The following is a 17,486-nucleotide window of genomic DNA, read 5'->3' as shown; positions in this document are numbered from 1 at the left end:
TGAAAGGTTAATGTTTAGTCATCCCAAATATTTCAAGGATGATGACAATTTTGTTTCCCTCATCAAACGCTTCCTTTTGTTCAAAGCACTGAAGCTGCAGATGGCCCAGTGAAATCTACTTCACTGCTAAGAAATACAGTATCCTTCACTGTCTTCCTAGCCCTGTCAACTTCCACTGCCTCTCCATTGTTAATACCCTGTTCCAGAAAGGAAGTTATGCAAAAGATCACAATGCCTTATTCTGTCTCTATTTCCTTCTAACACCAGCAAGCAAGTCTTCCACTTCCTTCTCGAGGCTCTAGGAAAGAGCAGGACTGTGGTTTTATTGAGCTGTGTAGAAAAGTACACACACCTTCTCTCTCCTACAAATCCAGTGCTGTTCTGTTACAGAGAGGAGATCTATAAAATGTCACAGTACATGACTCACTGTGGCTTGAAGGCCTTCGTCCGTTTTTCCTCATTTCATACCAATACTGAAAACATTCCTATGATCTTGCTGTGCTAATGCATTTTCTTACTGGGTCTGATCACTAAACATTACATGGTTTGATTAAACCTATTTGTTGTGATACAAGAAAGGTAGTTCAGAAAAAAAAGACCTTAGTTTAGCATCCAGCATATTTCATAAGTAATCAAAACTAGAATCAAGAACCACAGTACAATTGTTTCTACACTGCAAAGCTGGTACTGTAAGCACTCACCCACAATCACCAAAGCTTTACCAGCAAAACAAGAAAGATCACCTTGCAAAAATAAGTTATTTTAAAATTCCATTCACCAGTGAACAGAGTCAAAAAGAAGCATGAGAACTTAATTTTCCTCACTGCATCTCTCTCCCTTTCACTCCAGACTTGCTTACTTTTTTTTTTTTTAAAAAAAACAGAAAACCTACCTCAGAAATGAGAAATTCCAGAAATTCTGGAAAATTAGCATTGTAAGCTATGCATTCAAAAAAACTATGCGTTCATCAAAAACACAGCACTTAACCCAGACAGACAGTAACTGTTCTGAAAGACATACCTCCCTAATTTTACAAGCTTTTGCATTTTGATCGTCAGCTATTTTCTCTGTGGTGACATCTATAACATTATTATCCTATCAAATCATCCTTACTGGTGTGATGTTAATACCAGAATCATAGAATGGAATCATAGAATGGCCTGGGTTGAAAAGGACCACAATGATGATCTAGTTTGAACCCCCCTGCTATGTGCAGGGTCACCAACCACCAGACCAGGCTGCCCAGAGCCACATCCAGCCTGGCCTTGAATGCCTCCAGGGATGGGGCATCCACAGCCTCCTTGGGCAACCTGTTCCAGTGTGTCACCACACTCTGTGATAAACTTCCTTCTAACATCTAACCTAAACCTCCCATATTAGTTTAAAACCATTCCACCTTATCCTATCACTATCCACCCTGGTAAACAGATGGACCCCCTCCTCTTTATATTCCCAATCTCAAGAGTTGAGATGCAACATGAAGCTACTGTTACTAAGTTTGTAGAGGCTTTGGTTTGGCACTGAACCTACAAGAAGGAACAGCAGCCAAACAAGAGGCTGCATGCAAGGAGCACAAGCAATGGCCTGAGGCAAGAATGGAGTCAGTAGTAGCAAGGACCAGCTACAGAAAACAGGAATTGTATAACTGTAGAATTAACAGAAACACAGATGTATCTCCAGAAAACAATTTTTTCTTCCATAAAAGGGCTAATGGATAGCACTGCCTTGATCTTATGTGCAGACATTCCCCTAGTTACATTTTACTACTCATCCAGATGTCTCACCAAAGAAATCCTACAGTCCAATTTGCAACAGCATCCCAATGCTTTTCCACCTGTGGCACACGCTTCAAGTTGTACACATCACCAACAAATTCAACTCTGAAGAAAGCAGAGAAGGCTTTCATGAGATTCTATACACCCTCTCTCTCAGTGCAAACGCTGAATAGTAAAAGCTGATGACTGTGTTTTGATATGATGGGCTCATCTACGTTGGTTTTGATTTCAAAAAGTGGCAAGACGTGCAATATTGTTATTTTTTAGAGGAATAACTTTTCAAAAGCTTAAACTCTGGTGCTATGACCTTTTTTCTTTGTGAAAGTGAGTGTGCAACTTGAGGCCCACAGGTCCAAGTGAGCCTGTGGGTAAAAAAAAACAAAACAAAACCATTTAGATGTGGTGCTCAGGGACAGAGCACCAGAGGGTTGTTAGGGTAGTATGGTTGGGTTGTGGTTGGACTTGATGATCTTTAAGGTCTTTTCCAACCTGAGCTGTCCTATGATTCTATGACGGTTCTCTCTGGTCTGTTCTTTCCTATGCTGCCAGGACAGCAGATCAGCGACTTCAAGAGCCAGAGCATCCCCCAGTTAGAGCCAAGCCCTACAGATCAGAAACCATCCATGTTTCTGCAGCTTACAAGGGCGGAGAAAAATTTATCTGTCCTTCAACAACGTGTGCAATGTACAGAGACAACCACCCTACAAACTAGAGATATATGGAAATAACTGCATGAACAAAAGCATATTAAAGCCGACTGCAAACTCATTATGTTAGGAGAGCATTAGAATGTGATGCCTCCTATAAACTAAGTTTCTTCTACACTGAATTTTTATACTGCATACGCCTGCTTTTCATTAAGGTTTATTCTAGCAAAGCTAATAGAGACCAACATGATCTCTGCCAGGTTATAGTAAACTCCAGCTTTGGAGAGCTGAAATAAAACAGAAACCCTACAAGAAAACTGAATGATCTTGTTATCAAAATAATATTAAGTGTAAGAAAGCAAAGGTTAAGTCTTCAAATCTATGTTGCTACTTATAAAGTACATGAGATCGTTGAGACTGCAGTCATTCAGGGCCATAACATCACTGAAATACTGGAAGTTTGGAGAAGTTTTACACATAATTTTGCCATCTACTTGTAAAATAGATTAACATATTTAACACCAGAACAATATTCAACTAGAAGTATCTGTCAAGTTTAATTCCTTGTTAACCCTAAAAGGAGTATCTTCTGGAAAGGTGGACTGTCTTGCCAAGTTGATGAAAAAACAGCAGTCTATTAATTTGCAATTCAGTGTTCACTGTTTGGAAACAAATAGCAATTATCACACTTTTAAAACAGTTTGATCACAAGTCAGTCCGATAAACAAGGGTAGATCTTTTGTTTTGCTTTTGTAAAATGCTCTGAAAGGTTAAATTTGAAAAAAAAAATAGAACAAACTCAAGATACTGGAAAAGAGGTGGGAAAAAGGTGGGATAACTACAAACTTCATAAAATTGATTGTACAATGTAATAAGGGAATTATTAGATGATGGTACAGAGCTAAACCTCGATTAACAAACAGTTACACAGTTCTAGAGAAATGAAGATATGTGATATGTTCTATCCTAATTGCACCACAGTACTGAAAAGAAGCTATCTGGATGCAAAGTATTCCTCTCAGCAATTACTGGAGGGAAAAAAAAAAGCTTTGGTTTTATTTCCTAAGTTTCTGAGAGTGATTCTGAATTAAATGAACAAGTTTCACATAAAAAAAAAAAAGAAAGTACTGGCACTAAGTCAGCTGCACAAAATCAGAAAAGAAATAAAAATCAACAGGCAAGCAGAAATTCTGTCCAAGCTAGCAAGATACTAATCTCTTAATAAAGGCCATTATTCTGAGAGCAGATAGTCAAAAACCTAAATCAAGTTCTGCCACTCAGGCAAAAGCTTACTTCAAGCTTAGTATTTATATCAACTAACTCCCACACTACTGTATTACAAAAATCCACAAATATGTTAAGACAGAAGAATCACCCTTGAGTCTTCACAATCTAAAGAAAAAAGTTACTTACTTCATATGTATTGAGAGACAAACACACAGTGTGCAAGCTGACAAGCAAAGCAGTCTTTCTTGTTTTACTGGAAACAACTCTGGAGTTCAAATCCAGCTCCGCAGGAACACAGCTGGATTCTGTGTTCACTACTAGCTAATAAAACTGTGAGGAAGGCAGTTGCAGAGGAACTTGTGGGTCACTCATCACCATTCAGAAGGAAAGGCTTGAGGCAACAGCATTCACCATACAGGCACTAAATAATGTTAGTTTAGGAGCTCAAGACTGTATTTGCTAAGAATGAGAAAGACAACCCCAAACTTTCATTACCTCTTTGGTACTGCTGGGGGGAAAAAAAAAACAACAATCCTTACTTCTGTGTTTTTTTAGTAGTAGAGATTTGAGGATGTGTAGCTTAATTCTTAAGTGCTGTCAACAAGCAACTGCTCCCTGCTATTAATTTTATTTGCTGACCTATATGCGCTCTGGATTTTCTCACCATTATGAAATGCCACTGGGCACCATACTGAATTCTGAACTTATGGTCAAGCAGGACAGGGAATTTGTTCATTTTGGAACTGCATATTTTACTGACTCCTACTAATTAGTGGGGCTATTGTTCTTTTGACTGTGCATGGGGCAAAAAGAATGGTCTGGTCAAACAGCTTAGAAGTACCTATGGGGTAGAGAGAAACTCATATGCTTCAAGCTCCTCTGAAACTCCATCTTCTATCCTGTCTCAGAACACCATGGTTTTCATTCCTTTTGCAGCAATGGCTTCCAAACACATTCCAAGTTCCCTTACACCTTTCACACTTCTCTCTCCACATACAGTTCAAACCACTGGATGACTTAGACCTTTAAAACCACAGTTCCATCTGATCACCTATTTTCTCCATTCCCAAAATAAGATAGTGCTTCAACAGCTCAAGGTAAGCTGCTACATGCAGTTGGAATTCAAACTCAGAAGACTGCAAGCCAGGGATTTCAGCTGAACTCAAAGGACTGAGACCTATAGTTTTCACTCTGTGACAACTAGCAGACATGCCTCTCTGTATGTGACGACAAAAATAAAAATCTTCCTTCCCAAAACCTGCTGTATGTGCCCCAATGCTGCTTCCCTTCTTTCCCACATCCAAAAAAAAAAATCACAGTAACAAGAGTTAGCTGTCATCAAAAATGTTCAACAGAAGCCAAAGGCAGCAAGCAAATGCAGACAGAGATATCTATTACAAAAAGCAAGTGTGTGCATTGAAGCACTAAGTGTAACTTACTGTGTAACAGTAATGACAGAGTAACATTTTGTCACTAGTGGTCAGTCACAGACAAACCTAGGAGCTTCTCTTTCAGTGGCTATGCTCACAATGCCTCACACCCATGACCTCAACAGAGCATTTGTGCTTGAGGCACAGCATCTACACTAATAAGCCTGGAACACACAACTCCCAGTTGCAGAGATAATCACACCTACTCCTCTACACGTCAGCCTTCACAAACTGTAACCTGTGTGGTTTCTTTCTCTCCACCACCAACACACTACTTGGGTTATAAAACCTGCTCAAAATAAGGACAATTTGGGAATTATTTACTAAAAAAAAAAAAAAAAAAAAAAAAAAGGCAGAAAAGGTGAAACATGTTTACCAAAAGCATGCACTGAAATATTACATTTGACTAATTCCAGCTTTATTATAGCACCAATCTTTAAACAAATTTGACGTTGAGGTCAACTCCTCTGATCAGACCACAGACAACAATCAAGCCAATGCCATAAATTCAGGAAGACTGCAACTTACTCCTTATTTTGCAGTGTGTTTTACAGAGAACATAGCTATTTTAAGAATAACTACGTTTAAAAGAACAAAATATCTTGGTACAGTGTTTCCAGAAGATACTGCATACAGATAATTCAAGAGTAGTGAGTTGAGATGCTGATATACGATGGAGAAGCCCTTCATGCGCACAGAAATAAAGAGGCAATGGAATGATTTCTCACCTGCTTCAGCACATACACTGACTCCTGCAGAAATGAAAAGTTTTAACAGAACCCTTTGCTGAGAAGTTAAACGCAGGCCCTTCTCTGGCACTGCCCCTTAATTTGGACAAAGGGACTGTATAAGCATCTTTAGATTCTACCTAACCATCACCACAGTTACTAAATCCTAGACAGCAGGGATTTAGAAGACTATACCTACAATCTTAATCTTAGCACATTATTGTTTCAACCAAGTTAACTGAACAATACAGTTTTATTAAAATAATTTTGGATGCTGAGAGCAGCAATGGCCATTTTCCCCTAACAGATGGGCTCCTGTAAGCTTGCACATGACTATCTGCCAAGACACAGATTACCACCAAGAATTTTCTCTCACACAAACACACCAAGCCATCCCTGACTGCATTACTAAAAGCTGAAACATTTTCTCCAGTTGCTCAAAAAGATGACAAGTTTCTTCACAAGCTGATCTTACTCTTCAGCCAAGCTCTTCCCTCAATGTTTTACCAGCGCATCACCAGTTTATCTTCTAATACACACCACTGTTAGTCAGCAGCTCCTAATGGCATCAATTCCCTATCCTGCTCTTGCTGCAGAGTAAATTGTTTTGCAGGCAACCCAAGCAAAAATCACCTAAAACAGCAACAATCATAATTCCAAGGTATGACAGCTGTCCACAGTAGTCTGGAAAGTGGGAACTCTGCCATTTCAGTCAAAATGCTACAGTCCAGAAAATGTTACTGCAGAACCTGTAGAAAGTATTTCACGTCCATAATGCTTCATGCTCCAACAGAAGAACTGTAAATAGAAGGCTGGGAAGCAGAAACGAGCAGATGTACAGTTATGGAAGTACATTCAGTTAAAACTGAACAACAGCAACCTTTCAAAAATACAGCTAGCTTTGAGACTAGCAAACCTGGAAGTCAGCAAACTCGCTCTCTAGTAAAAGTAATCTGGTTAGTGAGACTCCGCGTAGCAACATCATCTCTTCTAGAAAGATCCTATCTTCTGCTTTTGCAATGACTTGTGCAGCTCTCTTGAAATACATCTTCTACATCTGTCCTGCTTTCAGCTGGGATTATTTTTTTCCTTGTTCTTAGTACAGCACTATGTTTTGGATTTAGGAGAAGAATAATGTTGATAGCACACTGATGTTTTAGTTGTTACTGAGCAGTGCTTACACAGAGTCAAGGACATCTCAGCTTCTCCTGGTGACAGCAAGGAAGCTGGGGTGCACAAGCAGCTGAGATGGGACAGAATCTGGAGGGCCAAAGGGCTGCCCCATATCATATGGCATCAGGCTGAACAGTAAAAGAGAGTTGGTTGGGAGACGGGGCAGCCACAGCTCAAGGATTCTCTAAGCATCAGTCAGTGGATGGTGAGCAATTGCTCTGTGTGCCACCTGTTTTGTATATTCTTTTATTATTATTATTGCTATATTCTCCTTCTTTTCCATCCTATTACACTGTCTTCATATCAACCCACAAGTTTTACCTTTTTCCCGTTCTCTCCTACTGCAGTAGGAACAAGTGAATGGCTGCTTGGTGCTGAGCTGTTGCCACATCCTGAACATCTGCAGCTTTATACAGCACTGCCCTTTATACAGCAATGACTTTGACAGGCCCACCTCCACCAAAAACAGTTGCTCCATAAGTGAAAATACCTAAAATTATTATAAGGATGTTTTTTAACTACTGAGCAACTAATAAAATCTTAAGCATGTTTATTTTGTAAATAGAATTTACACCAAAATAAACTAATTTAAACTAAATTAATTGGAATTTAGCTGGAATTTAAACTAAAATAATCAGAGTAAAAGCTGGTCAATTAGATCCACTAGATCATCGGTTAAGAAAAGTATAGCATAGTGATCACAAGATAGTGGAGTTCAGGATCTTGCATGGAGGAAATGAGGAAGCAGGACTGCAACTCTAGAGGAGGGCTAAGTTTGGCCTCTCCTGGGACCTACTTAGAGGAATCCCATGGGTGAAGGATATGGAAGGTAAAAGAGTTTTAGAGAGCTAGTCGGTATTCAAGCACTACTTCCTCCAAACTCAAGATCAGTATAACCCTAATGAGCTTAAAAGAAAAAAGTCATCAGGAGTAGTCAGCATAGATACACTATGAGGAATCATGCTGAACCAAAGTGATAACCTTCTAGGATGGAATGACAGGGTAGGCAGATAAGGAGGGAGCAGTATATGTTGTCTATGCTGACTTCAGCAAGGTTTTCAACACTGTTGCCTTGTAGGAAGTGTGGGCTAGATGAACAGGCAATGTAGTAGATTTGAGAAGAGCCTGACTGGCAAAGCTCAGAGGGCTGCGATCAGTGGCACACCAGCTGAAGACTTCTAGTTAGCAGTGTCCTCCAGAGGTTGGTACTGGGTCAGATCTTATTCAATTTATTCAGCAATAACTCAGACAAAGAGGAAGAGTGCACTCTCACTAAGTTTGCTGATACAAAATTGAGAGGAGAGGCTGATAATCTACAAGGCTATGCAGCCATTTAGAGAGATCTCCACAGTTGAGAGAGCTGGGTGTGGAGGAACCTCATGAAATTCAAAGGTACATGCAGGGTCCATCACTTAGGTAGGCACAAGTCCACACACCTTGACAGGATGGGGGCTGACCTGCTGGCATGCAGGTCTACAGAGAAGGACCTAGAGGTCCTGTGGACAACAAACTAACCATGAGCCAGCAGTGTGCTAAGAAGGCCAATTATATCCTCGGATGCAGCAAAAAAATTATCCTCCCTCTTCACAGTCCTGGCAAGGCTGCATCTAGAATATTGTGTCCAATCAGGGCTCCCTAGTACAGGAGATATGGAAGCTCCTGGAGTGAGACTAGTAGAGGGCTATGAGGGTTATTTGGGGACTGGAACAGCTCTCTGATGAAGGATAAGAGAGCCAGGACTGTTTAGTCTGGAGAAGATCAGGCTAAACATCAATGGATGTAAATATCTTACAGGAGTTGTGCCCACTGCTAAGATGAGAGGCAATGGGCACAAAGACAGGAGGCTCTCTCTGAAAGCCAGGAAGGACTTCTGTAGGTAATGGAACACTGACACACTGGCTGGCCAGAGAGGCTGTGGGGTCTTATCCTTGAAGATCATCAAAAACTGCCTGGACACAGGCCTGGGCAGCCTGCTCTGGGTAACCCTGCTTAAATACTGGCTGAACCAGATGACTTCTAGAGCACCCTGCCAATCTCAACCTTTCTTGCGCACAGAACCAGACAGAATCGCTTATTTGCCAATGTTTAAAGATGAACTACTTATGTGATATAAGTCATTCATCCAAATGTTTGGAATTAGTTACTAGAACGTGTTAAATTAGACTTTGAGTTAGCATCTTCATTCCTATTTATGTAGCAGCAACTGTGACAGCGTGACCTTTGAGTACATCTGAAAATACAGACATTCATAGAGTATTCTCTTTATTAGAAAGACAGACCATCTCATAACCAACTGTAGTATGATATCAGGACGTTTTAGTTGTTAAATAAACACGCTTACAAGGAAGAGGAAAAAAAATCACAAATGGAAAAATATATATTTGATTCATATTCCCAATGTAGTATGATGTATAACTGTGTAATGTGTATTACTGCACATCCAAAACACTTCAAAAGCTGCTGAACCAGATCAGCCACACAGCATATGTGCATCATCCTGTTCACATTAATGACTCACACTCACAGCTTCAAGCAGGGTTCCCTCTACTGAACTACTGCCCAGAGAAGTCATATTGATAAATGCAGTCAAACTACAAGAAGGCAAGAGGAGGAATCACTCAAAATAATGATTTCGATGCCAGGTTTTTTATTTGTATTTTGAGATACAGATATGTATGTATATGAGTGGCTTATTTCAAGTTTCATGAACTATTTTAGTATGAAAAAGTACAAATTTGTCAGAACTGGTTTCAACAGCAGAGCATCACATCATAAACAACTGCTCAGAATGAGAAGCAGTCCACCCTTAAACTGAAGCACTGAACATATGAACTCATCAGTAGCAATTTGGGCCATCAGAACATTACTAACAGTGAAGCACAAACAGCCCATCTTATGCTTAGGCACACCATTCTGCTCATCTAATTCAGATGCATGTAATCTTGGATAGAATTACAGGCAGTATAATTACTGCCTCCAAAAAGGTACACAAGATACCATTCTGAACAATCCAAGTAGCCCTTAAATGTGAATGCTGCAAGAACGTCCAGAAGTGTCTTCTATATTGGTTGACTGTGAAGCAGCCTATGAATATCAAATAGAGCAAAAAGCTCCTTCAGAGGAAAACTGACAGGAAAACCTCTAAATGCTTAAGACAGCCAAGGTAAAAAAAAAAAAAGCAAAAAAACAACCAAACACCTGACCTAGTTTGCAGCCACTGTCCGAAATAACAGGAGTTTGATGAGTACAACCCTCTCTCTTCTATTGGGTCTATTGGTTGACTTTTACTACAAGAGTACTAAACCCAGTTGATTAACTTTCACTTTTATTCAGAGGCTTACAGCACAACTGCCTTGCAAGGTAGCTATCCAAAGTATCCATAAACTCAAGGTGTGAACCAAAATCAAGTATTTTATCCTATCCAAAAGCAGCACAATATAACTGAAAGGGTCAAGAACAAAAACAGCATGTGTTTGGAAGAGATGAGAAAAAAGTTAATGAGCATTTTAACAAACAGTGCACTTCCTAACTATAAAAGAGATTAGTGGATAAGGTGAAACTTGTTACTACACTTGCCTAAGAACAAATATTGCTTTAAGGCTGTTCTCAGTAATTTTAAATCTGCTCTCTTCAGTGACCTCAGTAAACAAACCTTGAAAGAACAATTCTCCTTCAAGAGATTCTTTCCTGTTTAAGGAGTAATCAATACCACTACCAGAGTTTCCACGGACCCAGCTGGAAGAGGAAGCTCTAACAAATTGCAAATCTTTCCTCCTCAAGAAAAGGGCCGTCTGAAACACAGATTTAGAGGTACTAAGTTTCCATGTACCTTTAAGACACTCCTCTGAGAGGGAATCTATACTTGAATGGGTCATCAAGCATCAGCCTGATTAAAGTTCCTGCTGATAGTCTCTAAAGAGCACCAGAGCATTTAATTTAATAAGGTAATCTAAACAGTTTATGCTTTCCTCAGCTGAAAGGAACAGAAAATACTTAACAAGTAAAGAACAGAAACACAGCATGCAAAGTTGGGAGAAATATGCTCGTCTAATTTAACTTTTCAACAAATCACATTTCCATCCAGTACTATAGCAGATGGAAGACACTGCATCACCTTCAAATGTCTTAGAAAAACTGCAATTTAGCTGCACCTCAACCTCTCCCATTCTTTACCCCCATTACACTACTGTGCTACCAATGCTTATCTGACTGCAGAAGGAAAGAACTAAGCCAGAAGAAATCTAACTTCCCAAACCAGTCTACAGCAAAATCAGATATGCAACAGTGCAAAAAAAAAGGAACAAGGGTGAGAACACCAGAGCAACAGCAAAATTAGCTTAAATTGGTTTAAAACTGTTGTAAAACAGTACTGTGAGTCTAAGTTACCTTAAGAAAAGATTTTACAGTGTCCTTCCCTTCCCTCAAGCATATCTGCAAGGGATCAGGACCAGACCAAACAGAACTTGATACATTCAAGAATGTATACATTCTAGATGAAGGCTCACAATTTTTCTGAAAACTTTTATCACATTTCTTATCCCCTCACAAGTTAAATGCTGTTCTTTAACATGATCTGGATTTTTTTTTTTTTAAACTAAAAGTATCCTAAACATTGAATTGATTCTTTCATTTTAATTAAATCCAAGTATTTTCTCAGTGTGTCAAAATGAACTCTAAGAAAAAAAAAGGAAGACAATAAGAGAAGTAGAGGGCACACCTACATGCACAGACAATCATCTGTTCTTTCAATTTCTTTCATGTTTTAATAAACACTACTTTGGACTTCAGTTTCAAAGTTCTAACCTTGCCATTAAAGACTGTTACATATATGCCACATGCATTAATCTGAACTTCAGGTAACTTCAAGTGAGCATTCTAGATGAGCACTGCATGTATGCTGCAACAAGTTTTACCACAAAATGTTACTTCAGTAAAAGACACTTCTAAGCCTTAGTCAAGTTCCATAATTACTTAATGTCTTTTTCAGTATGTCTCTCTCCTGAGTACAGGCACTCTGTTTCAAAGTGACAGAACATAAGCTGTGCTACAAGGGATTCTGACATTTCAGAAGTTCAAATGCAAGAGCAACATATTATTCTGTGTTACTTTCTCTCTAAAAGGTTTTAGTTATCATCATTTAAAATATTTCAGAAGGTGATGCAAATATTTCTTGTAAGTATAGAAGCAGATGTATGAACAGTCCTTAATCTTCTGCTCTGTTAGTTTGATGGCATCAATTGTAAAGAAAGCTGAAACAAACCGAGCCAGTCACAATGTGAAACTTCTCTTCAAATCAGTCCCAAGCTCCTCCACAGTGAATTTACTTCACTACACGCCTCATGAAATGTAAAACTTTCAGTAGCTCAGTTGGAATATTTAAAGAAAAAAAAATTTGTTCATGAACAAGAAGTAATCTTAGGAGTACCAAGGAGCTTCTCAACAGAGGCCCTCCTGAGAGGGCACAAAAAGCCAGAAAGATTGGGTGTAGAAAGCTATAAAGGTAGCAACTCTTCAGAGAGGTACAATAGCCAGAAAAGCCACACCACAGGTAAAGTTAATTCAGTGAAGGCAGAAAGGGTACCAAAGCTGCAGAAGCCTCTGAAAAGCAAGTAACTGCACCACGATCCCATAAAATACTTGCAGTTCCTGCAAAGCATGTAAAACCACACAATCATTTGAATGTTAGTGAAGAGGCAAGTCCCATGTTTGATAACCAAGACTGCACATTTACCTTGTTTTTATTTCTGCCTGAAAACACTCCAATACAACAATTCCATCATCTACCTTCTCAATGTCAAACATCATTGCAGCAACTACCCACCAACTATCATCTTATAAAACCTATTTAGTATTCAAGATTCATCACCAGAGAACAAGCATTTTAATCATATACCATCAGTAATGACACCATATTTATCACCTTAAATCCAAAGTGTTACACCGTGGTGTCAACAAAAGAAACTAAAACTAAGGCAGATAACCTAAAAGGGTTCCTCTGTGGGGAAAAAAAAAAAAATTCAATTAATTCAGCACAGCAGCAGTCCTTTAAGTTTTGTTTTCTTTTTTTTTTTTTAAACTAACCCTTTGTTTTTCAGTCAACAGAAAATTCTTTATACCATAGAAAAATACATACCATTTGACAGCTAAGTTCTGCACCTCACCATTTTTGTCTTCCAGTAATTTCAAAATCATCTTCACCACCTTTCTTTCACTGTCATCATCCAGCTTGATAGAATCTTTCTGTAGTTCTGTCATCAAGTCGTTAGTAGCCATAAACCTGACAAAAGACAGTCAGATGATTATTGTTGAAAGAATATGGGTTACTCATAGTGCTCAACAAGAGGAGATTTTCAGTTTCCACCATTTGTTATCAAATGAACCAGTGTTGAATTAGCGTTATCTACTTTGTGTTGCAAGCAGCATTTCTTCTACTTATACAATAAATAGGAAGAAAATACAATTTTAAAACAATTTAATTTTTAATCACCTTTCCTTGATGATGATAGCTACACATCTTACCTCCATTGTTTACATAGTGCTTTAGATGATCTCCATAACAAAGCTGATACTTCCCCATTTGAAGCAGTAAGCTACACCAAACTGGCAAAAAAAGGTCTCATCTCTGCTCTGAGTTTATTTAAAAAGAACTTTGAAGCAAGAAGAACAATACATTCTTCCAAGTGTTCTCCCACAAAAAGAAGGCAGGCATTAACGGAGAAATAGAAGTGAAGCTATGATTTATGCATTTTTCATCATCTGCCCAGACTTGTTTGTTTATAATCCAGACAATGGCTAAAGATGTTTATCCAGTCCTCAATCGTGGGTGCAACACTGAAGTCCCCAATTAATTCTTGAGAGATCAATCAAACAGAAGCAGCTTTCGTACCAACTAATTTGGTATTAAATTCTGCTGTCACACTGACCAAGAGAAGAACATACTGAGAAATGACTTTCCAAAAATACTGCTTTCATGCCTCTTGTTTCTTTTCTTTCTGAAGTCTGTTTTCCAATCTGTTCTTCTTTCACGTGTCCTTCCTTTCTTCTCAAGCAAAGTAATAGGGATGCCTTACTCAATTACAGTTCCCAGGGGCTTCACTACCAATCCCAACCCCAACCAAACACCCAGAGAAAAAACGGTTTGCAATTATCCAGTTAAGGCTGACATTTGGGCTTGAGATACATTAGCTGCAGACATCACTGCAGCTCAGGTCATATTTGGAAGGTTATCTCTACAGCCTGACCTGCTTGATACTTGTTTTATTGAAAATGAAAGCCAAGACTTCGTAATCTTAACATGCACCACAAACACCAGATGCCTCCCTTCACATAACAGACCCCAACTTCTTGTCTTTTAACACAGCCATTCCAGGCTAATAGTCTTAAGATGTTTCTCACTGAGATAAGTGAAGGCCTCACTCATTTTCCATTCACTTCAAGAATCCCACTGAAGCAGGCCTACAATTTGACAAGAACCAGATGCTTGCATGATGGCTGTGAACAGCATCAGCCTTTAAGCAGAGCAAAGAAAAAGGCTACCTGAAAAGTAAATGTAACAGACAAATAGGATGGTAATAAGGACATCCACAAAGTCAAGCACAACTAGAACTTAAGAAAGTCATCTCCACCTTACTGCTCTATTTACTTTCTTTTCTTAAACCTTCATAGCTTCCTATCACATCCTTGGACTATAGCCCCCCATTTCCTAGCCTTGTTAACTCTCACCCCCTACTTGTGACAATTTCTTTGACTCCTGAGATCACACGTCATCAGTTCATCAGCATTTCTGCACTAAACTACAACAGGGATCTTCCTGGCAGACAATAAAATAATCAATACCTAAACCCCACAGCAGTATGGGCAGGAATAGCAACTTTAAAGTCAAAATAGCTGCTATTTAGAAACATGATTTTGAGTAGTTTAGATACGGTCTTTGGTCATAACTTCTTCCTCCTTGAGCACATCAAAGTTCCCATGGTGCAAAGCAGCAGCATCTCTGTAGCTCCTCACCCCCTGTGCACAGAGCAGTCGTATTCTTCCTCTGTGGGCACAGCGCTCCTCCCACAGCCCCAAAGTAAACTGTCACCTTCCACTGTGCCCATTTAAAACTTCAGTTTCTGGACAACAAATGTCACAAACAATTGCATCAGAAAAGTTAGTTTATCCAAAAACTGGAGGATTCAAGTGTACAGTGAGATAGGTATTGAAGCTCTGTTTGCCATCAGCTCACTGATATCAACAACAATACCATCTCTCTTCAAATAGACATGGTCTAAGAACAAAAACATCTATAAATACTGGTACAAAGAACTACTATATCCATTATGCAAATACACGTCAAAGTTCTCATAGAAACTTAGCATAATGCTAATGCAGCCAGTTTGTAAAGGCCTACCAGCATTCATTTTTATGGTTTGTAATTCAGATTCTAATCTAGATCACCATTTTTTTTTTTTTTTTTTTAGTATTTCAGAATTCCACAGCTGTTTAAAGATCCTGGAATGGGTAATCTATTAAACGTAATCTCCAAAAGTTAAAACTTGCTCTGTAGTTGAGATGCATCACTTGGAAAGAAGCGCTTGCTACAGCTGCATCAGACAGGTATGACCCATTTCTCTTATGCAAAAAGTTTTAAACTCACTGAAAATCAGAAGCAAATACATTTCCTGAGATACCCTTCCCATGAGTGCAAAAAGCAAAGTTCACTTCACCACACACAAAAAATATAACAAAATCAAACTAAAAAATATTTGGTAATACTCAGAGAAAAAAAAATATCTGTTTTTCCAGTGTAATGAAACAACCCAGGCAATTCTGAACTAGGTGCTTCAGATTAACTAACTTTAGTTTTAAAATCTGGCAAGTTTGCAATCTAAATTCTGCAGGTATTCTACCATAAAATTCCAGAGGTGGACGTGAAAAATATACACAAATGTGCCCAGTGTTTCAACAGTTCCACCAAAGGCAAGCAAAATGATTAAGTCCATCTCTATGGCTATTTAACCATCACCTGTTTTCTGTTAGATTTTAATATGCTAACAAGAGATTGATTTGGATGTCAGCAAGCTCTTTAACTCCAACCTAAGCACTGCAAAGCTGCAGCAATGGTGTAAAACCCAGGAATGTTTCATTTTCATACATATCCGTACTAATGCACTCTCTTCAACAGCCCAAAGCTTCAAACGTGAATTTCTGGCGACTCATCTGAATGCAGATGAAGAAGTGTAATTATCTTTAAGCTAATGCTTTGTTAGAACTATGCAAGTAGATATATATATATATATATATTTATATATATATTTAACTTATTATTGAATAATCTCCAGAGGTCCCTTCCAGCCCCTACGACTGCAGAACTATGATATTTCATTTTCTGATTATTTTTTTTTTTTTCATTTTTTTCTTTCCAGTTCTTACACAGTAACCAAGCGATTCAATAAGAAGCACCGCTCAGATCCTAAGCTCAGGAACACAGCTGCCGGTCCCCACAGAACTACACTGGCTTCTCCCTCGGAACGCACGCAGTTTCTGAGGCAGCACCAAGCCACGCGGGGAGCGCAGAGCCGCTTTGCCCACAGCTGCGGCACCGGGGGCACGGCGAGCTCCGGCCTGGCCGGGCTGACGCGTGGGGAACGGCAAGAGCCGCGCGCCCGGCGGCCGGGACGGGCCCGGCTCACCCGGCCCAGCCCCTCGGCCCAGGCAGGCCGCCCGCGGCCCGGCCCCGCGCCTCCCACGGCCGCAAGCACGACACGGGGCAGACGGCCCCGCTCCGCACGGCGGGCCGCCGCCTCCGCCCGCGGGCCCGGCCCCGCTCTTCGGCGGGGAAGCGGGCACGGGCTGGGCTCGGGCCCCGCCATCACCGAGGCCTGCGGGAGGCCCGGGCCTCACCTGAAGTCCTTATCGCTGGACGTCATCTTCTCCAGCAGGTTGGAGATGTGGTACGAGGCGCTCGCCATGTTGACGCCGGCGGCCTGCGGGAGGAGGAGAAGGAGAGAAGGAGGAGAGGGCGGCGTCCTGCCGGCCTGGCCGGCTCCACTTCGCCCGCCGCTGGGGACGGCGCGGGGCTGAAGGGGGGAGGGGGGAAGGCGGGCGGGATCCGCCGCCTCCTGCGCTGCGGCTGCACGGGGGCGGACGGGCGGGGCGGCGGCCGCTCGCGCTCGGCGCGGGGTCGAAGGTCACCGGGGGCCCCTCTCGCCACCGGCGCTGCTGATTGGTTCCGTGCGCGGGCGGGTGGCGCCGCGGCGTACGTGGCGCGGAGCGTGCGCGGGAAGCTCGGGCCGCCCGGCCGCCGAGGACTACGAGTCCCGACGTGCACCGCGCCCGCCGCCTCAGCCGAAGCCGTCGGTGGTGCATGTCGGGATTTGTGGTTTAGCGGGACAACGGAGCTTCCGTTGGTGGCCAGGACGGGCGGGGCGCGAGAGCGCCGCTCTGGTGGCACTGCCGCTTCCGTTGTGGTTTGTGGGAGCTAAGCTGTCTGAAGGCGTCCGACAGAAACCAACAGCAGTGATG

The 17,486-nt window shown here is 40.9% G+C and overlaps 1 protein-coding gene across 1 annotated transcript in view; it reads right to left on the bottom strand.

Moving 5' to 3' along the window:
* Nucleotides 1–17,113, bottom strand: part of CAND1 (cullin associated and neddylation dissociated 1) — a 29,198-nt gene extending 12,085 nt beyond the window's left edge. The window contains exons 1-2 of the mRNA XM_085220833.1: nt 16,866–17,113; nt 13,114–13,257 (exon numbers count right to left, since the gene is read on the bottom strand). Of these exons, the coding sequence (XP_085076959.1) occupies nt 13,114–13,257; nt 16,866–16,933 (212 nt within the window). The 5' untranslated portion in view covers nt 16,934–17,113. The remainder of the gene's footprint in view (nt 1–13,113; nt 13,258–16,865) is intronic.
* Between the last annotated feature and the right edge of the window lie 373 nt (nt 17,114–17,486).

The sequence above is a fragment of the Meleagris gallopavo genome, chromosome 1 (assembly GCF_905368555.1).
Source record: "Meleagris gallopavo chromosome 1, MGAL_WU_HG_1.1, whole genome shotgun sequence".
In the NCBI taxonomy this organism is placed as follows: domain Eukaryota; kingdom Metazoa; phylum Chordata; class Aves; order Galliformes; family Phasianidae; genus Meleagris; species Meleagris gallopavo.
This window is presented reverse-complemented; position numbering and strand designations above follow the sequence as displayed.